At 44.6% G+C, this 27,170-nt stretch overlaps 1 protein-coding gene across 4 annotated transcripts in view; it reads left to right on the top strand.

Moving 5' to 3' along the window:
• LOC129816567 (receptor tyrosine-protein kinase erbB-4-like) overlaps nt 1-27,170 on the top strand; it is a 634,779-nt gene that overhangs the window by 521,080 nt on the left and 86,529 nt on the right. For all 4 annotated transcript variants that reach the window (XM_055871183.1, XM_055871182.1, XM_055871185.1 and 1 more), the window contains 3 exons: nt 2,377-2,509; nt 9,355-9,477; nt 21,713-21,811. In XM_055871183.1, coding sequence (XP_055727158.1) covers nt 2,377-2,509; nt 9,355-9,477; nt 21,713-21,811 — 355 coding nt within the window. The remainder of the gene's footprint in view (nt 1-2,376; nt 2,510-9,354; nt 9,478-21,712; nt 21,812-27,170) is intronic.

Here is a 27,170-nt window from a genome sequence, read left to right as displayed (position 1 = left end):
TCGTGCTTCACGGTTGGGATGGTGTTCTTTGCTTGCAATCCTCCCCCTTTTTCCTCCAAACATAATGATGGTCATTATGGCCAAACAGTTCTATTTTTGTTTCATCAGACCAGAGGACATTTCTCCAAAAAAGTACGATCTTTGTCCCTATGTGCAGTTGCAAACTGTAGTCTGGCTTTTTTATGGCGGTTTTGGAGCAGTGGCATCTTCCTTGCTGAGCGGCCTTTCAGGTTATGTCGATATAGGACTCGTTTTACTGTGGATGTAGATACTTTTGTACCTGTTTCCTCCAGCATCTTCATAAGGTCCTTTGCTGTTGTTCTGGGATTGATTTGCACCTTTCGAAACAAAGTACGTTCAGCTCTAGGAGACAGAACGTGTCTCCTTCCTGAGAGGTATGACGGCTGCGTGGTCCCATGGTGTTTATACCTGCGTACTATTGATTGTACAGATGAATGTGGTACCTTCAGGTGTTTGGAAATTTCTCCCAAGGATGAACCAGACTTGTGGAGGTCTACAATAATTTTTCTGAGGTCTTGGCTGATTTCTTTTGATTTTCCCATGATGTCAAGCAAAGAGGCACTGAGTTTGAAGGTAGGCCTTGAAATACATCCACAGGTACACCTCCAATTGACTCAAATGATGTCAATTCGCCTATCAGAAGCTTCTAAGGCCATGACATAATTTTCTGGAATTTTCTAAGCTGTTTAAAGGCACAGTCCACTTAGTGTATGTAAACTTCTGACCCACTGGAATTGTGATACAGTGAATTATAAGTGAAATAATCTGTCTGTGAACAATTGTTGGAAAAATGACTTGTGTCATGCACAAAGTAGATGTCCTAGCCGACTTGCCAAAACTATAGTTTGTTAACAAAACATTTGTGGAGTGGTTGAAAAACGAGTTTTAATAACCCAAGTATATGTAAACTTCCGACTTCAACTGTACATTGGGTTCCACAGCTGATCTGACATTGTGTCAGCCCTCTTCTTCTTTCCTTCCTACTCCTTGCCACAGGCTGCTGTGTAAGGCTGTCTCATATAATAGAGACTAGACTGTCATCTGCACTCTGTCACTCTCTTCGTTTTGACCCTCTCTCTCTCTCTCACACACACACACACACGCACGCACGCACGCACGCACACACACACACACACACACACACACTGATTGTCATATTGGCTCAAAATAGAAAGAGGAGAGAAAGAGGATATCACTCCACACCCCATACCCCATTCTCCACTTTCCATTTGGGTATGTCTCTACAATGTTTACTAGGAGTATGCCTATGCTTTCCTGCAAATTACAACTATGTCTCTTGAAGCCACTTCCTCCACAAATCATCATGTAGTCCCTTACTACAGTAAATCCATCCCTGTAATATTGTGTAGGAGAGGGGTAGAGCTGGGAGAATGAGCAGGTGCACCCTGCCGTGGTCAAATGTAGCACACTAAGTACAGTAGGGAATAGAGGAGCAATTTGGGAGGCACCCGATAACAGAAAGATTGGGGGGTGTTTCATGTGATTCCAGAAGTGAGCTGAGTGTGTGTGATAACATGTAATGGGCCTGTGATGTACCAGGTGGCTGATAGCTTTCCTGCTGATGTAAAACATGACTGGAGTGTGCTGACGCCGATACTCTGCTCTGTTCTGCCAAATGAGCCCTTTTTATTAAGATAGAGAATAGGGTCTATTCACTCAGATACACCATCTCATCTTCTCACCTATCGTATTCTGTGTCTGTGTCCTAAATGGCACTCCATTCCCTATATACACTTTTGACCAGGTCCATAGGGGTATGGTCAAAAGTAGTGCACTATGCAGGGAATAGGGTGCCATTTGGGACGTGACCAAAGTTCCCAGCACTCAGCACAGACAGACAGGCAGGCAGGCAGGCAGGCAGGCAGGCAGACATGTTGAGGTGTAGAGGGTTGGAGAGATCATGGAAAGTGCTGATCACACATGCTGAATGGAATATATTATTTTTATTCAATTAGAAAAATGTCCTGACTTTCATTTCTTTCCCTTCTTTGAACTAACTGCCTAACATTGTAACAGGACACCTGCAGATGCTAGATCATGTATTTTGTCAAAGGTTGTAATCTAAGTAAGAATTGTCCCAAGCTCTAGTTAGCCAAGTCTGTTGTGACCTCTGGAGTAAGTGCTTATCAGACCTGGTTTCAAATAATGTTTGTTTCCTTTCAAAAATTTGTAGCATTTGATTAAACCTGCTTGACCTGCCAGTTGGACAAACTAGTCCATTGGTTTTACTGTACCAGCCAATAATAGGTCAAACAAGAGCAGCTAAACTATTTTAAAGAAGACAAATAGCTAGTATCTAATACTGTGTCCCTATCTCACATCTCTCTCCCTCAGGACTCCCCTGATTGCAGCCGGGGTGATAGGTGGCCTCTTCGTGGTGGTTATCGTGGCTCTGAGCGTAGCCGTGTCCTTCCGCAGGAAGAGCATCAAGAAGAAGAGAGCCCTGCGACGCTTCCTTGAGACAGAGGTATGGAGTATGAATACACACACACCAAACACACGCGCAAGTGCACACACACGCACAGGCACACACACACACACACACACACACACACACACACACACACACACACACACACACACACACACACACACACACACACACACACACACACACACACACCTGGAGACAACGTTTGGAATGTGGATGTGATAATCAAGGATAGAGGTATGTACTTCAAGCATTCTGGAGACAGGACAGGGTAAGGACATCTTGAGATGTGGATCATAGACAAACCTTCCATTGGGCTCTCGTCTAAATATAGGGAATATTGTGCCAATTGGGACGTAGTACGAGTTTACAGTACAAAGACTTTGCAATGATTAGTTTTGAAGTTTCAGTTCCAGAGTTCACTATCATCCTACATCCTAATCTTAGTGTGATGGACTTGTGATGTGCTCTGTTATAGGTGAGGGTCACCAGAGGCTATGAGAACACAGAGTGGCCTCTCTCCCTCTTCTCCCCTTCCTCTCTCTGTCATATCCTCTCTCTCTCGCTCTCCTCTGTGGCCTTTCTCCCTTATATATCCTGTCCTCTCTCCCTCCTCTCTACGTCCTCTTTCCTCCTTCTCTCTCTCTCTCTCTCTCTCTCTCTCTCTCTCTCTCTCTCTCTCTCTCTCTCTCTCTCTCTCTCTCTCTCTCTCTCCTCTGTTGCCATTCTCCCTCATCTCTTCATCCTCTCTCCCTCCACTCTGTCTTGTCTCCCTCTTCTCTCTCCGCCCCCTCTCCCTCCTCTATCCCCATTCTCCATCCTCTCTCCTACTACTCTCTTACCTCTCACCCTCTCCTTTCTCCATCATCTCTCCTCGCTCCCACCTCTATTTTGTTAATGTTTAGAATACCAGAGCTTCAACCCAGAGTCAATAATGACAAGGGTTATTATTTGGCTGTACATTACTTTTTGGAACGGACGTTATGCACAAAAATATCATCAGTACTCATATTGACCTGACCAGGCAACACAAAACAACACAAATACAATCACACCTTACTAAAATCTCAATCATCTTGTTGTACTGCTTTTATAGAACATTATGCCACTGTACTGTACCTCGTCTAGAAATGCAAACACAACAACCATTACTGTATTACAACTTTACTTTTATGTAGAGGTAGCTATGTCCTGCTATGTCCTGTATCTGAGTTCTACAGAGTGTCTGCTCCTGACCAGCATTACAATTACACACACACACACACACACACACACACACACACACACACACACACACACACACACACACACACACACACACACACACACACACACACACACACACACACACACACACACACACACACACACACACACACACACACAATCCTACACGCCTATGCATAACAATGCTCCCTGCTTCCTCCTGACTCTGTAGCAGTACAGCACGAACTGTCTCCTGTCACTGTCTCTTTGGATAATTAGGCAGCTCATCCATCAAATGGAATAGACAGATGTCAGTCTGCATCCCAAATGGCACCCTATTCACTACATAGTGCACTACTTTTGAACAGGGCTTGTAGGGGAACAGGTTGCCATTTGGGATGGAGCTCAGGCTGTACTCATGTCATCTGGATAACAGAAACCTTTTATTCTCCCATCATGGTTACATCCCAAATGGCACCCTATTCCCTACAAATGTAGTCCACTATACAATAAATAGGCTGCCATTTTGGATGCATCCCCAGGCAAAACTAGTGTACTATGTAGGGAATAGGGGACCATGACGCAGCCCAAACAGGCAGGGAGATGGGGAGCCGAGCGCAGATCTCTCATCCCCTCAAAACATCCATCTTAATGAATATCCCAGCCAGCCTTGCTCCACTCCCTGCCACGCGACCCCAACCAGGAAGCGTTCTGTCTGCATTTGGAACTCTTAATGAAATATCAAGAGCATTGTCTCCCCCCTCTCCCTCGTCTGATCAGAATGAATGGATAGGAAAGAGAGGAGATGGGTGAGTCCCTAATGGCACCTTATTCTAGGACAGAACCACTGCCAGGTCTGCATGTCTGCAAACATCACCAGTAATGTACATGTGATCGGAGATATATGATATTAGTTATAACGATGACTGTGAAATAACATTAACAGGCAGCGTATCATTCAGTTTCACTTTAATTGAGTTTCAGTATACTAGCCATGTTTTGGGTTCATATTTGAGTCCCATTCAGTACTGTAGCTACTAGCTACATACTGTGAGATGCCTGATGCATACAGTTGAAGTCGGAAGTTTACATACACTTAGGTTGGAGTCATTAAAACTCGTTTTTCAACCACTCCACACATTTCTTGTTAACAAACTAACGTTTTGGCAAGTCGGTTAGGACATCTACTTTGTGTGTGACACAAGTCATTTTTCTAACAATTGTTTACAGACAGATTATTTCACTTATACTTCACTGCATCACAGTTCCAGTGGGTCAGAAGTTAACATACACTAAGTTGACTGTGCCTTCATCTCCTAGAGATGAACGTAATTTGGTGCGAAAAGTGCAAATCAATCCCAGAACAACAGCAAAGGACCTTGTGAAGATACTGGAGGAAACAGGTACAAAAGTATCTATGTCCACAGTAAAACGAGTCCTATATCGACATAACCTGAGAGGCTGCTCAGCAAGGAAGAAGCCACTGCTCCAAAACCGCCATAAAAAAGTCAGACTATGGTTTGCAACGGCACATGGGGACAAAGATCCTTCTTTTTGGAGAAATATTCTCTGGTCTGATGAAACAAAAATAGAACTGTTTGACCATAATGACCATCATTATGTTTGGAGGGGAAAAAAGGGATGCTTGCAAGCTGAAGAACACCATCCCAACCGTGAAGCAAAGACTGGTGCACTTCACAAAATAGATGGCATCATGAGGTAGGAAAATTATGTGGATATATTGAAGCAACATCTCAAGACATCAGTCAGGAAGTTAAAACTTGGTCGCAAATGACCCCAAGCATACTTCCAAAGTAGTGGCAAAATGGCTTAAGGACAACAAAGTCAAGGTATTGGAGTGGCCGTCATAAAGCCCTGACCTCAAGCCTATAGAAAACTTGTGAGCAGAACTGAAAAAGTGTGTGCGAGCAAGGAGGCCTACAAACCTGACTCAGTTACACCAGCTCTGTCAGGAGGAATGGTCCAAAATTCACCCAACTTATTGTGGGAAATGATTAAAGAAATAAAAGTTTAAATAAAGCATTCTCTCAACTATTATTCTGACATTTCACATTCTTAAAATAAAGTGTTGATCCTAACTGACCTAAGACAGGGAATTGTTACTAGGATTAAGTGTCAGGAATTGTGAAAAACGGAGTTTAAATGTATTTGGATAAGGTGTACGTAAACGTCCTACTTCAATTGTATGTGTCCTGTTAATTGCTAATGTTGAGGGCGGTATAGCGCTAGCTCACTCTGAGCGCTGCCTGCAGAGAGGACAGACAGAAAGACAGACATGCATTCACTCTATCACTGTGTAGGAGAAGAGAGTAGGGGATGGGAGGAAAGGGGAGGAGAGGAGAGTACTCTGTGTTAATAGACAGTAGGTTCAGGTTCCATTAAAGCTCTCAACACCACATAGTGTAGTGAAAAGCCTGGATGTACTGCACTCTAAAACATGCTGGATTAAAAGCAACGCCATTTGGGTTATTTGGTAACCCATCACTGAGTAAATATTGAACAGAACATACATTGGGTTATTTGGTAACCCATCACTGAGTAAATATTGAACAGAACATACATTGGGTTATTTGGTAACCCATCACTGAGTAAATATTGAACAGAACATACATTGGGTTATTTGGTAACCCATCACTGAGTAAATATTGAACAGAACATACATTGGGTTATTTTGACCCAGCCAGTTCGATTGTTGGGATGACCCAAATATGGGTTAATGTATCCTTAAATTTGGTCTTTTTTACACTCACCCTGCGTTGGCCTAGAAGCTGGGTCTTTTTTTACACTCACCCTGCGTTGGCCTAGAAGCTGGGTCTTTTTTTAATTTACCCATATCTAATTTACTGTAGTATTGTCTGGGCCACGACATGTGCCTGCTACTTACACAAAATACTCATCATTCAACAAAAAATTGCTTGACTAACCACCTCTGATTACCTGGCTCCATCTGCACCTTTGTTTAAGAAACTCAATATCTTGTCTATTTTCGTCATTAATGCACGCCAATTATGTATTTTCATCTACAAATACTCATACCTCCCAGACAGTTGACCTTTCAATGGATTCTTCCAGGTTCATTCTGAAATGCATCTATATAACACAAGACACTGTGATAACCTTCCCCCTCCCCACTGCCGCACCTCACATAGTCCATTCTCTATCAGATACAGAGGTACCATAGACTGGCATTGCCAAAACCTCATCATCCCTCAATAACTTTAAGCGTAGACTGGGGGTCAGTCTGATGAACCAAACTACTCAGTAATCTCCTCCATATAGCCCAACTCACACTCACATCCACACATGCGCACACACATTTAAACAAAACATATACTGTTTAAAAAAAAAGTGATTGCCTATCAGTTCATTTGTACCTTTTATGATTAGTAGGTTTTGTTATCTGTTTTAACAAACTATTTTATTTTTGTACACGTGTGGTATTTAGTTTTTTGTGGTGTGGCTTTTATAGAAGCCCTTATTTGTTGTTGTTGTTGTGATAGCTATACAACAGAACATGAATGACATGTATTCTCATGGGTGGCTAAAAATAACTATCTGAAAGTCACACCCCTACTAAACTATGCCTCCAGTCTTCTGATCTGACCCACTGGGTCATATCTCAATAACCCAGCCCCAATATCCCAGCAGTTTTTAAAGAACACAACAAACCCAACAACAACAAAGAACCCAACAAAGTGACCCAATGCCCTGCAACCCATCAGTTGGGTCAACCAAACAACCCAGCATTTTTTAGAGTGTACCACACAGTTACAGTGCAATCAAGTGATGGTGCACTAGGCTCTTTACAAGTCGTTTCAATAATGACAAGATTGTGGCTTTTTCCACTATACCTTACATTATTGCTCTCTCACACTCTCTCCATCTTCTTCTCCCCACTGTGCTGTCTTGTTTACCTGCACACACACACACACACACACACACACACACACACACACACTACCAACCTCTTTCCTATTGTTTTATTCAATGAAACCCTAGTGCTTTGACGTCAGTGATGTCAGTTAGGGAGTAACAAGCAGGGAATGACTCTACTCGTAGAGACTACTTAGTAAATGGTAGTGTCCCAGTAGTCTTCCTCAGTTTTCAGCACCACAGATTAGAGGAGGTTGGTGGACAGCTCCCTCCCTGTCCTTGCTACCACACATTCAGCACCTCATGTAATGGACTGATGTCCAGGGCGACGTAGAGGTGACTGGATTTGTGTGGCCATCCACTCTCTTTTCCTCCCCCCTCTCTTTCCCCCTCTCCTTCCCTCTCCCTCTCCCCTTTCCTCTATCCTTATTTTCCTCCCTCCCCCTCTCCTTCCCCACTCTGCTTCACTTTCTCTTTCCATACCCCTCTCATTCCCCATTCCCCCTCTCCTTAGCTCTAATGCGATACTGATTTAGAATTCCATTTAAATGAAGAACAGCTATTGTTTTTTAATCAGACAGCAGAGATGAGCCGGGGGGCATGGCCTCAGCTGAGAGAAGGGAGCTGATTTACTCGTTCTCTCTCTCCCCTCTCTCTCTCTTTCTCTGTCTCTCCATTTCCCTCTCTCTCTCCCTCCCTCTCTCTTTCTTCCCTCCCTCCCCTGTCTATTTCTCTCTCTTCGCTCCGTCCCTCACTCTCTTCCTCTTTCTCTCTCTTCGCTCCGTCCCTCACTCTCTTTCTCTTTCTCTCTCTTCGCTCCGTACCTCACTCTCTTTCTCTTTCTCTCTCTTCGCTCCGTCCCTCCCTCCCCTGTCTGTTTCTCTCTCTTCGCTCCATCCCTCACTCTCTTTCTCTTTCTCTCTCTTCGCTCCGTCCCTCACTCTCTTTCTCTGTCTTCGCTCCGTCTCTCAATCTCTTTCTCTTTCTCTCTCTTCGCTCCGTCCCTCCCTCCACTGTCTCTTTCTCTCTCTTCGCTCCATCCCTCACTCTCTTTCTCTTTCTCTCTCTTTGCTCCGTCCCTCACTCTCTTTCTCTTTCTCTCTCTTCGTTCCGTCCCTCACTCTCTTTCTCTCTCTTCGCTCCATCCCCCACTCTCTTTCTCTTTCTCTCTCTTCGCTCCGTCCCTCACTCTCTTTCTCTTTCTCTCTCTTCGCTCCGTCCCTCACTCTCTTTCTCTTTCTCTCTCTTCGCTCCGTCCCTCACTCTCTTTCTCTTTCTCTCTATTCGCTCCGTCCCTCACTCTCTTTCTCTTTCTCTCTCTTCGCTCCGTCCCTCACTCTCTTTCTCTTTCTCTCTCTTCGCTCCGTCCCTCACTCTCTTTCTCTTTCTCTCCCCTATTTATCTTTATTTTTCTTTCTATCTCCCTTTATCTCTCACCTCTCCTTCCCGCTCTTATCCTCTCTCTTTCACCATCTCCTCCCTCTCTCACACTCTCTCTCTTACCCCTCCTCTCTCTCTCTCTCCCCATCCTCTCTCTGCCTCTACTTCATTCTTCTCCACTTGAAAGATAATGAAACAACTACTCTCTCATACAATTTCTGTAAAGTTTAAAGAGTGCCATGGCCATGGGAGATGTGACTGTTTGGTTGCGTAATTCCGTGGTGGATAGATTGGTTAATTGACTTGTTGATGGAGCGAGGAACTAACATATTGCAGATTGATTGATCGATTAATTTACTGACTAATTGACTGATGAGTTGATTGATTGTGTCTCCCTACAGTTGGTGGAGCCACTAACACCTAGTGGTACAGCCCCTAACCAGGCCCAGCTCCGCATCCTCAAAGAGACTGAACTCAAGAGGGTCAAGATACTGGGCTCGGGAGCCTTCGGCACCGTCTACAAGGTATCACCTTATCACATACACTCACATACCACAATCACTTGTTTTGCTTATTAGAAACTAGGAGGTGTTTAAAGGTGGAAGTACAGAGAGTGGAGGGAGAGAGGACGGAGGGAGAAATGGACAGAGAGATGAGGGAGAGAGAGAGAGAGACCGACAGACAAACCGAGAGATGTTTACTTGCTTTGGCAATGTAAACATATGTTTCCCATGCCAATAAAACCCCTTAAATTGAACTGAGAGAGAGAGAGAATCCCATAGGCACATAGTAAGGATCACATGCACATCCAGGTCAGGTATGCTGTTACGCAAGAGAGAGGAGAGCAAGCCCTGAACTATGTCTCACAGCGTAGAGGTCTGAACTATGTCTCACAGTGTAGAGGTCTGAACTATGTCTCACAGTCTAGAGGTCTAAACTATGTCTCACAGTGTAGAGGTCTGTACTATGTCTCACAGTGTAGAGGTCTGTACTATGTCTCACAGTGTAGAGGTCTGAACTATGTCTCACAGTGTAGAGGTCTGTACTATGTCTCACAGTGTAGAGGTCTGAACTATGTCTCACAGTGTAGAGGTCTGTACTATGTCTCACAGTGAAGAGTTCTGAACTATGTCTCACAGTGTAGAGGTCTGAACTATGTCTAACAGTGTAGAGGTCTAAACTATGTCTCACAGTGTAGAGGTCTGAACTATGTCTCACAGTGTAGAGGTCTGTACTATGTCTCACAGTGTAGAGGTCTGAACTATGTCTCACAGTGTAGAGGTATGTACTATGTCTCACAGTGTAGTGGTCTGTACTATGTCTCACAGTGTAGAGGTCTGAACTATGTCTCACAGTGTAGAGGTCTGTACTATGTCTCACAGTGTAGAGGTCTAAACTATATCTCAAAGTGTAGAGGTCTGAACTATGTCTCACAGTGTAGAGGTCTGTACTATGTCTCACAGTGTAGAGGTCTGTACTATGTCTCACAGTGTAGTGGTCTGTACTATGTCTCACAGTGTAGTGGCCTGAACTATGTCTCACATTGTAGAGGTCTGTACTATGTCTCACAGTGTAGTGGTCTGTACTATGTCTCACAGTGTAGAGGTCTGAACTATGTCTCACAGTGTAGTGGTCTGAACTATGTCTCACAGTGTAGAGGTCTGTACTATGTCTCACAGTGAAGAGGTCTGAACTATGTCTCACAGTGAAGAGTTCTGAACTATGTCTCACAGTGTAGAGGTCTAAACTATGTCTCACAGTGTAGAGGTCTGAACTATGTCTCACAGTGTAGAGGTCTGTACTATGTCTCACAGTGTAGAGGTCTGAACTATGTCTCACAGTGTAGAGGTATGTACTATGTCTCACAATGTAGTGGTCTGAACTATGTCTCACAGTGTAGAGGTCTGAACTATGTCTCACAGTGTAGTGGTCTGAACTATGTCTCACAGTGTAGTGGTCTGTACTATGTCTCACAGTGTAGAGGTCTGAACTATGTCTCACAGTGTAGTGGTCTGAACTATGTCTCACAGTGTAGAGGTCTGTACTATGTCTCACAGTGTAGAGGTCTGAACTATGTCTCACATTGTAGAGGTCTGAACTATGTCTCACAGTGTAGAGGTATGTACTATGTCTCACAATGTAGTGGTCTGAACTATGTCTCACAGTGTAGAGGTCTGAACTATGTCTCACAGTGTAGTGGTCTGTACTATGTCTCACAGTGTAGTGGTCTGTACTATGTCTCACAGTGTAGAGGTCTGAACTATGTCTCACAGTGTAGTGGTCTGAACTATGTCTCACAGTGTAGAGGTCTGTACTATGTCTCACAGTGTAGAGGTCTGAACTATGTCTCACATTGTAGAGGTCTGAACTATGTCTCACAGTGTAGAGGTCTGTACTATGTCTCACAGTGTAGTGGTCTGTACTATGTCTCACAGTGAAGAGGTCTGTATTATGTCTCACAGTGTAGAGGTCTGAACTATGTCTCACAGTGTAGAGGTCTGTACTATGTCTCACAGTGTAGTGGTCTGTACTATGTCTCACAGTGTAGAGGTCTGAACTATGTCTCACAGTGTAGTGGTCTGAACTATGTCTCACAGTGTAGAGGTCTGTACTATGTCTCACAGTGTAGAGGTCTGTACTATGTCTCACAGTGTAGAGGTCTGTACTATGTCTCACATTGTAGAGGTCTGTACTATGTCTCACAGTGTAGTGGTCTGTACTATGTCTCACAGCGTAGTGGCCTGAACTATGTCTCACAGTGTAGTGGTCTGAACTATGTCTCACAGTGTAGAGGTCTGAACTATGTCTCACAGTGTAGAGGTCTGTACTATGTCTCACAGTGAAGAGGTCTGAACTATGTCTCACAGTGTAGTGGTCTGAACTATGTCTCACAGTGTAGAGGTCTGAACTATGTCTCACAGTGTAGAGGTCTGTACTATGTCTCACTGTGTAGAGGTCTAAACTATATCTCAAAGTGTAGAGGTCTGAACTTTGTCTCACAGCGTAGAGGTCTGTACTATGTCTCACAGCGTAGAGGTCTGAACTATGTCTCACAGCGTAGAGGTCTGAACTATGTCTCACAGTGTAGAGGTCTGAACTATGTCTCACAGTGTAGAGGTCTGTACTATGTCTCACAGTGTAGAGGTCTGTACTATGTCTCACAGTGTAGAGGTCTGTACTATGTCTCACAGTGTAGTGGTCTGTACTATGTCTCACAGTGGAGTGGTCTGAACTATGTCTCACATTGTAGAGGTCTGTACTATGTCTCACAGTGTAGTGGTCTGTACTATGTCTCACAGTGTAGAGGTCTGAACTATGTCTCACAGTGTAGTGGTCTGAACTATGTCTCACAGTGTAGAGGTCTGTACTATGTCTCACAGTGAAGAGGTCTGAACTATGTCTCACAGTGAAGAGTTCTGAACTATGTCTCACAGTGTAGAGGTCTAAACTATGTCTCACAGTGTAGAGGTCTGAACTATGTCTCACAGTGTAGAGGTCTGTACTATGTCTCACAGTGTAGAGGTCTGAACTATGTCTCACAGTGTAGAGGTATGTACTATGTCTCACAATGTAGTGGTCTGAACTATGTCTCACAGTGTAGAGGTCTGAACTATGTCTCACAGTGTAGTGGTCTGTACTATGTCTCACAGTGTAGAGGTCTGAACTATGTCTCACAGTGTAGTGGTCTGAACTATGTCTCACAGTGTAGAGGTCTGTACTATGTCTCACAGTGAAGAGGTCTGAACTATGTCTCACAGTGAAGAGTTCTGAACTATGTCTCACAGTGTAGAGGTCTGTACTATGTCTCACAGTGTAGAGGTCTGAACTATGTCTCACAGTGTAGAGGTATGTACTATGTCTCACAATGTAGTGGTCTGAACTATGTCTCACAGTGTAGTGGTCTGTACTATGTCTCACAGTGTAGTGGTCTGTACTATGTCTCACAGTGTAGAGGTCTGAACTATGTCTCACAGTGTAGTGGTCTGAACTATGTCTCACAGTGTAGAGGTCTGTACTATGTCTCACAGTGTAGAGGTCTGAACTATGTCTCACATTGTAGAGGTCTGAACTATGTCTCACAGTGTAGAGGTCTGTACTATGTCTCACAGTGTAGTGGTCTGTACTATGTCTCACAGTGAAGAGGTCTGTATTATGTCTCACAGTGTAGAGGTCTGAACTATGTCTCACAGTGTAGAGGTCTGTACTATGTCTCACAGTGTAGTGGTCTGTACTGTGTCTCACAGTGTAGAGGTCTGAACTATGTCTCACAGTGTAGTGGTCTGAACTATGTCTCACAGTGTAGAGGTCTGTACTATGTCTCACAGTGTAGAGGTCTGTACTATGTCTCACAGTGTAGAGGTCTGTACTATGTCTCACATTGTAGAGGTCTGTACTATGTCTCACAGTGTAGTGGTCTGTACTATGTCTCACAGCGTAGTGGCCTGAACTATGTCTCACAGTGTAGTGGTCTGAACTATGTCTCACAGTGTAGTGGTCTGAACTATGTCTCACAGTGTAGAGGTCTGTACTATGTCTCACAGTGAAGAGGTCTGAACTATGTCTCACAGTGTAGTGGTCTGAACTATGTCTCACAGTGTAGAGGTCTGAACTATGTCTCACAGTGTAGAGGTCTGTACTATGTCTCACAGTGTAGAGGTCTAAACTATATCTCAAAGTGTAGAGGTCTGAACTTTGTCTCACAGCGTAGAGGTCTGTACTATGTCTCACAGCGTAGAGGTCTGAACTATGTCTCACAGCGTAGAGGTCTGAACTATGTCTCACAGTGTAGAGGTCTGAACTATGTCTCACAGTGTAGAGGTCTGTACTATGTCTCACAGTGTAGAGGTCTGTACTATGTCTCACAGTGTAGAGGTCTGTACTATGTCTCACAGTGTAGTGGTCTGTACTATGTCTCACAGTGGAGTGGTCTGAACTATGTCTCACATTGTAGAGGTCTGTACTATGTCTCACAGTGTAGTGGTCTGTACTATGTCTCACAGTGTAGAGGTCTGAACTATGTCTCACAGTGTAGTGGTCTGAACTATGTCTCACAGTGTAGAGGTCTGTACTATGTCTCACAGTGAAGAGGTCTGAACTATGTCTCACAGTGAAGAGTTCTGAACTATGTCTCACAGTGTAGAGGTCTAAACTATGTCTCACAGTGTAGAGGTCTGAACTATGTCTCACAGTGTAGAGGTCTGTACTATGTCTCACAGTGTAGAGGTCTGAACTATGTCTCACAGTGTAGAGGTATGTACTATGTCTCACAATGTAGTGGTCTGAACTATGTCTCACAGTGTAGAGGTCTGAACTATGTCTCACAGTGTAGTGGTCTGTACTATGTCTCACAGTGTAGAGGTCTGAACTATGTCTCACAGTGTAGTGGTCTGAACTATGTCTCACAGTGTAGAGGTCTGTACTATGTCTCACAGTGAAGAGGTCTGAACTATGTCTCACAGTGAAGAGTTCTGAACTATGTCTCACAGTGTAGAGGTCTGTACTATGTCTCACAGTGTAGAGGTCTGAACTATGTCTCACAGTGTAGAGGTATGTACTATGTCTCACAATGTAGTGGTCTGAACTATGTCTCACAGTGTAGAGGTCTGAACTATGTCTCACAGTGTAGTGGTCTGAACTATGTCTCACATTGTAGAGGTCTGTACTATGTCTCACAGTGTAGTGGTCTGTACTATGTCTCACAGTGTAGAGGTCTGAACTATGTCTCACAGTGTAGTGGTCTGAACTATGTCTCACAGTGTAGAGGTCTGTACTATGTCTCACAGTGTAGAGGTCTGAACTATGTCTCACATTGTAGAGGTCTGAACTATGTCTCACAGTGTAGAGGTCTGTACTATGTCTCACAGTGTAGTGGTCTGTACTATGTCTCACAGTGAAGAGGTCTGAACTATGTCTCACAGTGTAGAGGTCTGTACTATGTCTCACAGTGTAGAGGTCTGAACTATGTCTCACAGTGTAGAGGTCTGTACTATGTCTCACAGTGAAGAGTTCTGAACTATGTCTCACAGTGTAGAGGTCTGAACTATGTCTAACAGTGTAGAGGTCTAAACTATGTCTCACAGTGTAGAGGTCTGAACTATGTCTCACAGTGTAGAGGTCTGTACTATGTCTCACAGTGTAGAGGTCTGAACTATGTCTCACAGTGTAGAGGTATGTACTATGTCTCACAATGTAGTGGTCTGAACTATGTCTCACAGTGTAGAGGTCTGAACTATGTCTCACAGTGTAGAGGTCTGTACTATGTCTCACAGTGTAGAGGTCTAAACTATATCTCAAAGTGTAGAGGTCTGAACTTTGTCTCACAGCGTAGAGGTCTGTACTATGTCTCACAGCGTAGAGGTCTGAACTATGTCTCACAGCGTAGAGGTCTGAACTATGTGTCACAGTGTAGAGGTCTGAACTATGTCTCACAGTGTAGAGGTCTGAACTATGTCTCACAGTGTAGTGGTCTGTACTATGTCTCACAGTGTAGTGGTCTGTACTATGTCTCACAGTGTAGTGGTCTGTACTATGTCTCACAGTGTAGAGGTCTGTACTATGTCTCACAGTGTAGAGGTCTAAACTATGTCTCACAGTGTAGTGGTCTGTACTATGTCTCACAGTGAAGAGGTCTGAACTATGTCTCACAGTGTAGAGGTCTGAACTACGTCTCACAGTGTAGAGGTCTAAACTATGTCTCACAGTGTAGAGGTCTGAACTATGTCTAACAGTGTAGAGGTCTAAACCATGTCTCACAGTGTAGTGGTCTGTACTATGTCTCACAGTGTAGAGGTCTGTACTATGTCTCACAGTGTAGTCGTCTGTACTATGTCTCACAGTGTAGAGGTCTAAACTATGTCTCACAGTGTAGAGGTCTGAACTATGTCTAACAGTGTAGAGGTCTAAACTATGTCTCACAGTGTAGAGGTCTGAACTTTGTCTCACAGTGTAGAGGTCTGAACTATGTCTAACAGTGTAGAGGTCTAAACTATGTCTCACAGTGTAGAGGTCTGAACTTTGTCTCACAGTGTAGAGGTCTGAACTATGTCTAACAGTGTAGAGGTCTAAACTATGTCTCACTGTGTAGAGGTCTGAACTATGTCTCACAGTGTAGAGGTCTGTACTATGTCTCACAGTGTAGTGGTCTGTACTATGTCTCACAGTGTAGAGGTCTGTACTATGTCTCACAGTGTAGAGGTCTGAACTATGTCTCACAGTGTAGAGGTCTGTACTATGTCTCACAGTGTAGAGGTCTGAACTATGTCTCACAGTGTAGAGGTCTAAACTATGTCTCACAGTGTAGAGGTCTGAACTATGTCTCACAGTGTAGAGGTCTGTACTATGTCTCACAGTGTAGAGGTCTGAACTATGTCTCACAGTGTAGAGGTATGTACTATGTCTCACAATGTAGTGGTCTGAACTATGTCTCACAGTGTAGAGGTCTGAACTATGTCTCACAGTGTAGAGGTCTGTACTATGTCTCACAGTGTAGAGGTCTAAACTATATCTCAAAGTGTAGAGGTCTGAACTTTGTCTCACAGCGTAGAGGTCTGTACTATGTCTCACAGCGTAGAGGTCTGAACTATGTCTCACAGCGTAGAGGTCTGAACTATGTCTCACAGCGTAGAGGTCTGAACTATGTCTCACAGTGTAGAGGTCTGAACTATGTCTCACAGTGTAGAGGTCTGAACTATGTCTCACAGTGTAGTGGTCTGTACTATGTCTCACAGTGTAGAGGTATGTACTATGTCTCACAATGTAGTGGTCTGAACTATGTCTCACAGTGTAGAGGTCTGAACTATGTCTCACAGTGTAGAGGTCTGTACTATGTCTCACAGTGTAGAGGTCTAAACTATATCTCAAAGTGTAGAGGTCTGAACTTTGTCTCACAGCGTAGAGGTCTGTACTATGTCTCACAGCGTAGAGGTCTGAACTATGTCTCACAGCGTAGAGGTCTGAACTATGTGTCACAGTGTAGAGGTCTGAACTATGTCTCACAGTGTAGAGGTCTGAACTATGTCTCACAGTGTAGTGGTCTGTACTATGTCTCACAGTGTAGTGGTCTGTACTATGTCTCACAGTGTAGTGGTCTGTACTATGTCTCACAGTGTAGAGGTCTGTACTATGTCTCACAGTGTAGAGGTCTAAACTATGTCTCACAGTGTAGTGGTCTGTACTATGTCTCACAGTGAAGAGGTCTGAACTATGTCTCACAGTGTAGAGGTCTGAACTACGTCTCACAGTGTAGAGGTCTAAACTATGTCTCACAGTGTAGAGGTCTGAACTATGTCTAACAGTGTAGAGGTCTAAACCATGTCTCACAGTGTAGTGGTCTGTACTATGTCTCACAGTGTAGAGGTCTGTACTATGTCTCACAGTGTGGTCGTCTGTACTATGTCTCACAGTGTAGAGGTCTGAACTATGTCTCACAGTGTAGAGGTCTGTACTATGTCTCACAGTGTAGTGGTCTGTACTATGTCTCACAGTGAAGAGGTCTGAACTATGTCTCACAGTGTAGAGGTCTGTACTATGTCTCACAGTGTAGAGGTCTGAACTATGTCTCACAGTGTAGAGGTCTGTACTATGTCTCACAGTGAAGAGTTCTGAACTATGTCTCACAGTGTAGAGGTCTGAACTATGTCTAACAGTGTAGAGGTCTAAACTATGTCTCACAGTGTAGAGGTCTGAACTATGTCTCACAGTGTAGAGGTCTGTACTATGTCTCACAGTGTAGAGGTCTGAACTATGTCTCACAGTGTAGAGGTATGTACTATGTCTCACAATGTAGTGGTCTGAACTATGTCTCACAGTGTAGAGGTCTGAACTATGTCTCACAGTGTAGAGGTCTGTACTATGTCTCACAGTGTAGAGGACTAAACTATATCTCAAAGTGTAGAGGTCTGAACTTTGTCTCACAGCGTAGAGGTCTGTACTATGTCTCACAGCGTAGAGGTCTGAACTATGTCTCACAGCGTAGAGGTCTGAACTATGTCTCACAGTGTAGAGGTCTGAACTATGTCTCACAGTGTAGAGGTCTGAACTATGTCTCACAGTGTAGAGGTCTGAACTATGTCTCACAGTGTAGTGGTCTGTACTATGTCTCACAGTGTAGTGGTCTGTACTATGTCTCACAGTGTAGAGGTCTGTACTATGTCTCACAGTGTAGAGGTCTAAACTATGTCTCACAGTGTAGTGGTCTGTACTATGTCTCACAGTGAAGAGGTCTGAACTATGTCTCACAGTGTAGAGGTCTGAACTACGTCTCACAGTGTAGAGGTCTAAACTATGTCTCACAGTGTAGAGGTCTGAACTATGTCTAACAGTGTAGAGGTCTAAACCATGTCTCACAGTGTAGTGGTCTGTACTATGTCTCACAGTGTAGAGGTCTGTACTATGTCTCACAGTGTAGTGGTCTGTACTATGTCTCACAGTGTAGAGGTCTAAACTATGTCTCACAGTGTAGAGGTCTGTACTATGTCTCACAGCGTAGTGGTCTGTACTATGTCTCACAGTGTAGAGGTCTGAACTATGTCTCACAGTGTAGAGGTCTGAACTATGTCTCACAGTGTAGAGGTCTGTACTATGTCTCACAGTGTAGAGGTCTGAACTATGTCTCACAGTGTAGAGGTCTGAACTATGTCTCACAGTGTAGAGGTCTGAACTATGTCTCACAGTGTAGTGGTCTGTACTATGTCTCACAGTGAAGAGGTCTGAACTATGTCTCACAGTGTAGAGGTATGTACTATGTCTCACAATGTAGTGGTCTGAACTATGTCTCACAGTGTAGAGGTCTGAACTATGTCTCACAGTGTAGTGGTCTGAACTATGTCTCACAGTGTAGAGGTCTGTACTATGTCTCACAGTGTAGAGGTCTGAACTATGTCTCACATTGTAGAGGTCTGAACTATGTCTCACAGTGTAGAGGTCTGTACTATGTCTCACAGTGTAGTGGTCTGTACTATGTCTCACAGTGAAGAGGTCTGAACTATGTCTCACAGTGTAGAGGTCTGTACTATGTCTCACAGTGTAGAGGTCTGAACTATGTCTCACAGTGTAGAGGTCTGTACTATGTCTCACAGTGAAGAGTTCTGAACTATGTCTCACAGTGTAGAGGTCTGAACTATGTCTAACAGTGTAGAGGTCTAAACTATGTCTCACAGTGTAGAGGTCTGAACTATGTCTCACAGTGTAGAGGTCTGTACTATGTCTCACAGTGTAGAGGTCTGAACTATGTCTCACAGTGTAGAGGTATGTACTATGTCTCACAATGTAGTGGTCTGAACTATGTCTCACAGTGTAGAGGTCTGAACTATGTCTCACAGTGTAGAGGTCTGTACTATGTCTCACAGTGTAGAGGACTAAACTATATCTCAAAGTGTAGAGGTCTGAACTTTGTCTCACAGCGTAGAGGTCTGTACTATGTCTCACAGCGTAGAGGTCTGAACTATGTCTCACAGCGTAGAGGTCTGAACTATGTCTCACAGTGTAGAGGTCTGAACTATGTCTCACAGTGTAGAGGTCTGAACTATGTCTCACAGTGTAGAGGTCTGAACTATGTCTCACAGTGTAGTGGTCTGTACTATGTCTCACAGTGTAGTGGTCTGTACTATGTCTCACAGTGTAGAGGTCTGTACTATGTCTCACAGTGTAGAGGTCTAAACTATGTCTCACAGTGTAGTGGTCTGTACTATGTCTCACAGTGAAGAGGTCTGAACTATGTCTCACAGTGTAGAGGTCTGAACTACGTCTCACAGTGTAGAGGTCTAAACTATGTCTCACAGTGTAGAGGTCTGAACTATGTCTAACAGTGTAGAGGTCTAAACCATGTCTCACAGTGTAGTGGTCTGTACTATGTCTCACAGTGTAGAGGTCTGTACTATGTCTCACAGTGTAGTGGTCTGTACTATGTCTCACAGTGTAGAGGTCTAAACTATGTCTCACAGTGTAGAGGTCTGAACTATGTCTAACAGTGTAGAGGTCTAAACTATGTCTCACAGTGTAGAGGTCTGAACTTTGTCTCACAGTGTAGAGGTCTGAACTATGTCTAACAGTGTAGAGGTCTAAACTATGTCTCACAGTGTAGAGGTCTGAACTTTGTCTCACAGTGTAGAGGTCTGAACTATGTCTAACAGTGTAGAGGTCTAAACTATGTCTCACTGTGTAGAGGTCTGAACTATGTCTCACAGTGTAGAGGTCTGTACTATGTCTCACAGTGTAGTGGTCTGTACTATGTCTCACAGTGTAGAGGTCTGTACTATGTCTCACAGTGTAGAGGTCTGAACTATGTCTCACAGTGTAGAGGTCTGTACTATGTCTCACAGTGTAGAGGTCTGAACTATGTCTCACAGTGTAGAGGTCTGTACTATGTCTCACAGTGTAGAGGTCTGAACTATGTCTCACAGTGTAGAGGTCTGTACTATGTCTCACAGTGTAGAGGTCTGAACTATGTCTCACAGTGTAGAGGTCTGAACTATGTCTCACAGTGTAGAGGTCTGTACTATGTCTCACAGTGTAGAGGTCTGTACTATGTCTCACAGCGTAGTGGTCTGTACTATGTCTCACAGTGTAGAGGTCTGAACTATGTCTCACAGTGTAGAGGTCTGAACTATGTCTCACAGTGTAGAGGTCTGTACTATGTCTCACAGTGTAGAGGTCTGAACTATGTCTCACAGTGTAGAGGTCTGAACTATGTCTCACAGTGTAGAGGTCTGAACTATGTCTCACAGTGTAGTGGTCTGTACTATGTCTCACAGTGAAGAGGTCTGAACTATGTCTCACAGTGTAGAGGTCTGAACTATGTCTCACAGTGTAGTGGTCTGAACTATGTCTCACAGTGTAGGGGTCTGTACTATGTCTCACAGTGTAGAGGTCTGAACTATGTCTCACAGTGTAGTGGTCTGAACTATGTCTCACAGTGTAGAGGTCTGTACTATGTCTCACAGTGAAGAGGTCTGAACTATGTCTCACAGTGTAGAGGTCTGAACTATGTCTCACAGTGTAGAGGTCTGAACTATGTCTAACAGTGTAGAGGTCTAAACTATGTCTCACAGTGTAGAGGTCTGAACTATGTCTCACAGTGTAGAGGTCTGTACTATGTCTCACAGTGTAGAGGTCTGAACTATGTCTCACAGTGTAGAGGTCTGTACTATGTCTCACAGTGTAGTGGTCTGAACTATGTCTCACAGTGTAGAGGTCAGAACTATTATCACAGTGTAGAGGTCTGTACTATGTCTCACAGTGTAGAGGTCTAAACTATCTCTCACAGTGTAGAGGTCTGAACTTTGTCTCACAGTGTAGAGGTCTGAACTATGTCTCACAGCGTAGAGGTCTGAACTATGTCTCACAGTGTAGAGGTCTGAACTATGTCTCACAGTGTAGAGGTCTGAACTATGTCTCACAGTGTAGTGGTCTGTACTATGTCTCACAGTGTAGAGGTCTGTACTATGTCTCACAGTGTAGAGGTATGTACTATGTCTCACAGTGTAGAGGTCTGTACTATGTCTCACAGTGTAGAGGTCGGAACTATGTCTCACAGTGTAGAGGTCGGAACTATGTCTCACAGTGTAGAGTTCGGAAATATGTCTAGAGAAAACAGTGTCTGACTGTGTGATTCAGCTGCCATCTAACTCACCTCTACTGCCCCCCCCCCACCTCCCTCTCTCCTCTTCTGTCATCCCTTCTAACTCACTCCTCCTTTCTTCACCCTCTTCTGCCCCTCTAACTTACCTTTCCTCTCCCCCCTCATCTCTTCTCCCTCCTCAGGGTATCTGGGTCCCGGAGGGCGAGACTGTGAAGATCCCAGTGGCCATCAAGATCCTGAACGAGGCAACGGGACCGAAGGCCAACGTGGAGTTCATGGACGTGAGTGTTTTACTGGCTTCGTAGAGACCCCATACAGTGCCTTCAGAAAATATTCAGACCCCTTGACTTTTTCACATTTGGTTTGGTTATAGCTTTATTCTAAAATATATATTTTTTAAATAAATCCAATTATCAATCTACACACAATACACTAAAATTGCAAATGTATTTAAAATAGACCCTTTACTCAGTACTTTGTTGAAGCGCCTGTGGCAGCGATTACAGCCTCGGTCCTAGCTTTGACGTGTACTGACCTCGCTTTCTGGATGATAGCGGGGTGAACAGGCCGTAGCTCGGGTGGTTTATGTCTTTTATTATTTTTTTGGCCTTCCTGTGACATCGGGTGATGTAGGTGTCCTGGAGGGCAGGCAGTGTGCCCCCGGTGATGCACTGGGAAGACCGCACCACCCTATGGAGAGCCCTGTGGTTGCGGGCGGTGTGGTTGCCGTACCAGGCGGTGATACAGCCCGACAGGATGCTCTCAATGGCGCATGTGTAAAAGTTTGTGAGGGTCTTAGGGGCCAAGACGAATTTCTTCAGCCTGCTGAGGTCGAAGAGGCGCTGTTGTGCCTTCTTCACCACAGTGTCTGTGTGGGTGGACCATTTCAAATTGACAGTGACGTGTATGCTGAAGAACTTGGAAGCTTTTCAAATCAAATCAAAGTTTATTTGTCTCGTGCGCCGAATACAACATGTGTAGACCTTACAGTGAAATGCTTACTTACAGGCTCTAACCAATGGTGCGAAAAAAAGAAGGTATGTGTGTCTATGTGTGTAAGTAAAGAAATAAAACAACAGTAAAAAGACATTTGAAAAAAGAGTAGCAAGGCTATATACAGACACCTGTTAGTCAGGCTTATTGAGGTAGTATGTACATGTAGGTATCGTTAAAGTGACTATGCATATATGATGAACAGAGAGTAGCAGAAGGGTAAAGGGGGGGATGGCGGGTGGTGGGACACAATGCAGATAGCCCAGTTAGCCAATGTGTGGGAGCACTGGTAGTATGTACAATTTAGGTAGTATGTAGATGAATGTATAGTTAAAGTGCCTATGCATGTAAGATAAACAGAGAGCAGCAGCAGCGTAAAAGAGGGGTTGGGGGGAGGCACACAATGCAAATAGTCCGGGTAACCATTTGGTTACCTTTTCAGGAGTCTTATGGCTTGGGGGTAAAAACTGTTGAGAGGCCTTTTTGTCCTAGACTTGGCACTCCGGTACCGCTTGCCATGCGGTAGTAGAGAGAACAGTCTATGACTGGGGTGGCTGGGGTCTTTGACAATTTTTAGGGCCTTCCTCTGACACCGCCTGGTGTAGAGGTCCTGGATGGCAGGCAGCTTTGCCCCAGTGATGTACTGGGTCATACGCACTACCCTCTGAAGTGCATTGCGGTCGGAGGCCGAGCAATTGCCGTACCAGGCAGTGATGCAACCGGTCAGGATGCTCTCGATGTTGCAGCTGTAGAACCTTTTGAGGATCTCAGGACCCATGCCAAATCTTTTTAGTTTCCTGAGGAGGAATAGGCTTTGTCATGCCCTCTTCACGACTGTCTTGGTGTGTTTGGACCAAACTAGTTTGTTGTTGATGTGGACACCAAGGAATTTGAAGCTCTCAACCTGCTCCACTACAGCCCCTTCGATGAGAATGGAGACGTGCTCGGTGCTCCTTTTCCTGTAGTCCACAATCATCTCCTTAGTCTTCGTTACGTTGAGGGATATGTTGTTATTCTGGCACCACCCGGCCAGGTCTCTGACCTCCTCCCTATAGACTGTCTCGTCGTTGTCGGTGATCAGGCCTATCACTGTTTTGTCGTCAACAAACTTAATGATGGTGTTGGAGTTGTGCCTGGCCATGCAGTCGTGGGTGATCAGGGAGTACAGGAGGGGACTGAGCACGCACCCCTGGGGAGCTCCAGTGTTGAGGATCAGCGTGGCAGATGTGTTGCTACCTACCCTCACCACCTGGGGGCGGCACGTCAGGATGTCCAGGGTCCAGTTGCAGAGGGAGGTGTTTAGTCCCAGGTTCCTTAGCTTGGTGATGAGCTTGGAGGGTACTATGGTGTTGAATGCTGAGCTGTAGTCAATGAACAGCATTCTCATATAGGTGTTCCTTTTGTCCAGGTGGGAAAGGGCAGTGTGGAGTGCAATAGATATTGCATCATCTGTGGATCTGTTTGGGTGGTATGCAAATTGGAGTGGGTCTAGGGTTTCTGGGATAATGGTGTTGATGTGAGCCATTACCAGCCTTTCAAAGCACTTCATGGCTACGGACGTGAGTGCTACGGGTCTGTAGTCATTTAGACAGGTTGCCTGCAAAACTTGATGATTGAGTTGGAAGTGTGCATGGCCACACAGTCATGGGTGAACCGGGAGTACTGGAGGGGGCTGAGCATGCACCCTTGTGGGGCCCCTGTGTTCAGGATCAACGTAGTGGAGGTGTTGTTTCCCACCTTCACCACCTGGTGATGGCACATCAGGAACTCCAGGACTCAGTTATGGGGTTCAGACCCAGGGTGGGGTTCACAGGGTGGGGTTCAGACCCAGGGCCCCAAGCTTAATGATGATCTTGGAGGGTACTATGGTGTTGAATGCTGAGCTATAGTCAATTATCAACATTCTTATATAGGTATTCCTCAAATGGGATAGGGCAGTGTGCAGTGTGATGGTGATTGCATCATCTGTGGATCTATTCGGGCGGTAAGCAAATTGAAGAGGGTCTAGGGTGTCAGGTAAGTGTATGGGACATGATCCTTAACTAGCCTCTCAAAGCACTTCATGATGACAGATGTGAGTGCTACGGGGCGATAGTCATTTATTTCAGTGACCTTTGCTTTCTTGGGTACAGGAACAATGGTGGACATCTTGAAGCATGTGGGGACAGCAGACTGGGACAGGGAGAGATTGAATATATCCATAAACACACCAGCCAGCTGGACTGCACGTGCTCTGAGGACATTGCTAGGGATGCCGTCTGGGTCGACAGACTTGCCAGGATTAACACACTTAAACGTCTTACTCACGTCAGCCATGGAGAACGAGAGCCCACAGTCTTCGGGAGCGGGCCGCGTTGGTGGCACTGTGATATCCTCAAAGCGGGCAAAGAAAGTGTTCAGCTTATCCGTGAGAAAGATGTGGCTGGTTTTCCCTGTGATTGTCTGGAGTACCGGCCACATACGTCTCATGTCTGAGCCATTGAATTGTGACTCCACTTTGTCTCTGTAATGAAGTTTTGCTTGATTGATTGACTTATGATGGGCATAACTGCACTGTTTAAATTCGGTCATATTCCCTGTCACCTTGCCGTGGTTAAATGCGGTGGTTCACGCTATCATTTTTGCGTGAATGCTGCCATCTTTCGATAGTTTTTGGTTTGGTTAGGGTTTTTTATATTTTTATTTTATTTTTATTTTTTAACATTTTTATCCCATTTTCTCCCCAATTTTCGTGGTATCCAATCGCTAGTAATTACTATCTTGTCTCATCGCTACAACTCCAGTACGGGCTCGGGAGAGACGAAGGTCGAAAGCCATGCGGCCTCCGAAGCACAACCCAACCAAGCCGCACTGCTTCTTTAACACAGCGCGCCTCCAACCCGGAAGCCAGCCGCACCAATGTGTCGGAGGAAACACCGTGTACCTGGCCCCCTTGGTTAGCGCGCACTGCGCCCGGCCCGCCACAGGAGTCGCTGGAGCGCGATGAGACAAGGATATCCCTACCGGCCAAACCCTCCCTAACCCGGACGACGCTATGCCAATTGTGCATCGCCCCACGGACCTCCCGGTCGCGGCCGGCTGCGACAGAGCCTGGCCGCGAACCCAGAGACTCTGGTGGCGCAGCTAGCACTGCGATGCAGTGCCCTAGACCACTGCGCCACCCGGGAAGCCTGGGTAGGTTTTAATAGTCACAGTGGGAACAACATCCCCTATACACTTCCTGATGAAACAAAAAAATACTGCAAAGTTGCTAAGGAGCTAGAAGCAGAGCTGCCATTTCTGTTGGCGCCATCTTACTGTTTCACAGTAAACAAATTAAGAACTACATTTCAGCATGCTTAAAGGGAAGGGCACTCAACATGTATGGCACTTACACAAATGACTGATAATTGGCTGAAAGAAATGTATAATAAGCTTGTGGGAGCTGTTTTGTTACACTTCAGTGTAGTTTTTTACATTATCGATCATAATCTGCTGCTGGAAAAACGTATTTGTTATGGCGTTACATCCCCTGCTATATCGTGGATCGAAAGTTACCTGTCTAACAGAACACAGAGGGAGTTCTTTAATGGAAGCTCTCCAACATAATCCAGGTAGAGTCTGGCATTCCCCAAGGCAGTTCACTAGGCCCCTTACTTTTTTTCAATCTTTACTAATGACCTGCCATTGGCTCTGAGTAAAGCCTGTGTGTCTATGCATGCTGATGACTCAATATTATATACGTCAGCTACCACAGCAAGTGAAACCACAGCAACACTTAACAAAGAGCTGGAGTCAGATTTAGAATGTGTGGTAAGTAATAATAAGTAATAAGCTAGTACTAAATATTTAAAAAACTTAAAGCATTGTATTTGGGACAAACCATTCACTAAACCCTAAACCCTGAACCTCATTTTGTAATGAATAATGTGGGAATTGAGAAATTTGAGGAAACTAATCTGCTTGGTGTAACCCTGGATTGTAAACTGGTCAACTGGTTTTGTTTTTTTGTTGGGGGCAAATGTATAAAATAAAATAAGCTGAAATATGACATTTCCATAAGTATTCAGACCCTTTACTCAGTACTTTATTGAAGCACCTTTGGCAACGATTACAGCCTCGAGTCCTCTTGGCTATGACGCTACAAGCTTGGCATACTTGTATTTGGGGAATTTCTCCCATTCTTCTCTGCAGATCCTCTCAAGCTCTGTCAGGTAGAATGGGGAGCGTCGCTGCACAGCTATTTTCAGGTCTCTCCAGAGATGTTTAATCGGGTTCAAGTCCGGGCTCCTGCGTTGTCTTGGCTGTGTGCTTAGGGTCTATGTCCTGTTGGAAGGTGAACCTTCGGCCTAGTCTGAGGTCCTGAGCGCTCTGGTGCAGGTTTTCCTCAAGGATCTCTCTGTACTTTGCTGTTTTTGTTTTTGCTGTGACATGCACTGTGAACTGTGGGACCTTTATATGTCCAGTCAATGGAAGTTACCATAGGTGGACTCCAATCAAGTTGTAGGTGGATGGTGGTAGGCCGTCATTGTAAATAAGAATTGGTTCTTAACTGACTTGCCTAGTTAAATAAAGGTTAAATAAAACATGACAAAATTAAAGAAAGTGATCAATGGAAAGGATGTACATGAGCTCAATTTCGAGGCTCATATCAAAGGGTCTGAATAG

The sequence above is a fragment of the Salvelinus fontinalis genome, chromosome 19 (genome assembly GCF_029448725.1).
Source record: "Salvelinus fontinalis isolate EN_2023a chromosome 19, ASM2944872v1, whole genome shotgun sequence".
NCBI classification, from domain to species: domain Eukaryota; kingdom Metazoa; phylum Chordata; class Actinopteri; order Salmoniformes; family Salmonidae; genus Salvelinus; species Salvelinus fontinalis.
This window is presented reverse-complemented; position numbering and strand designations above follow the sequence as displayed.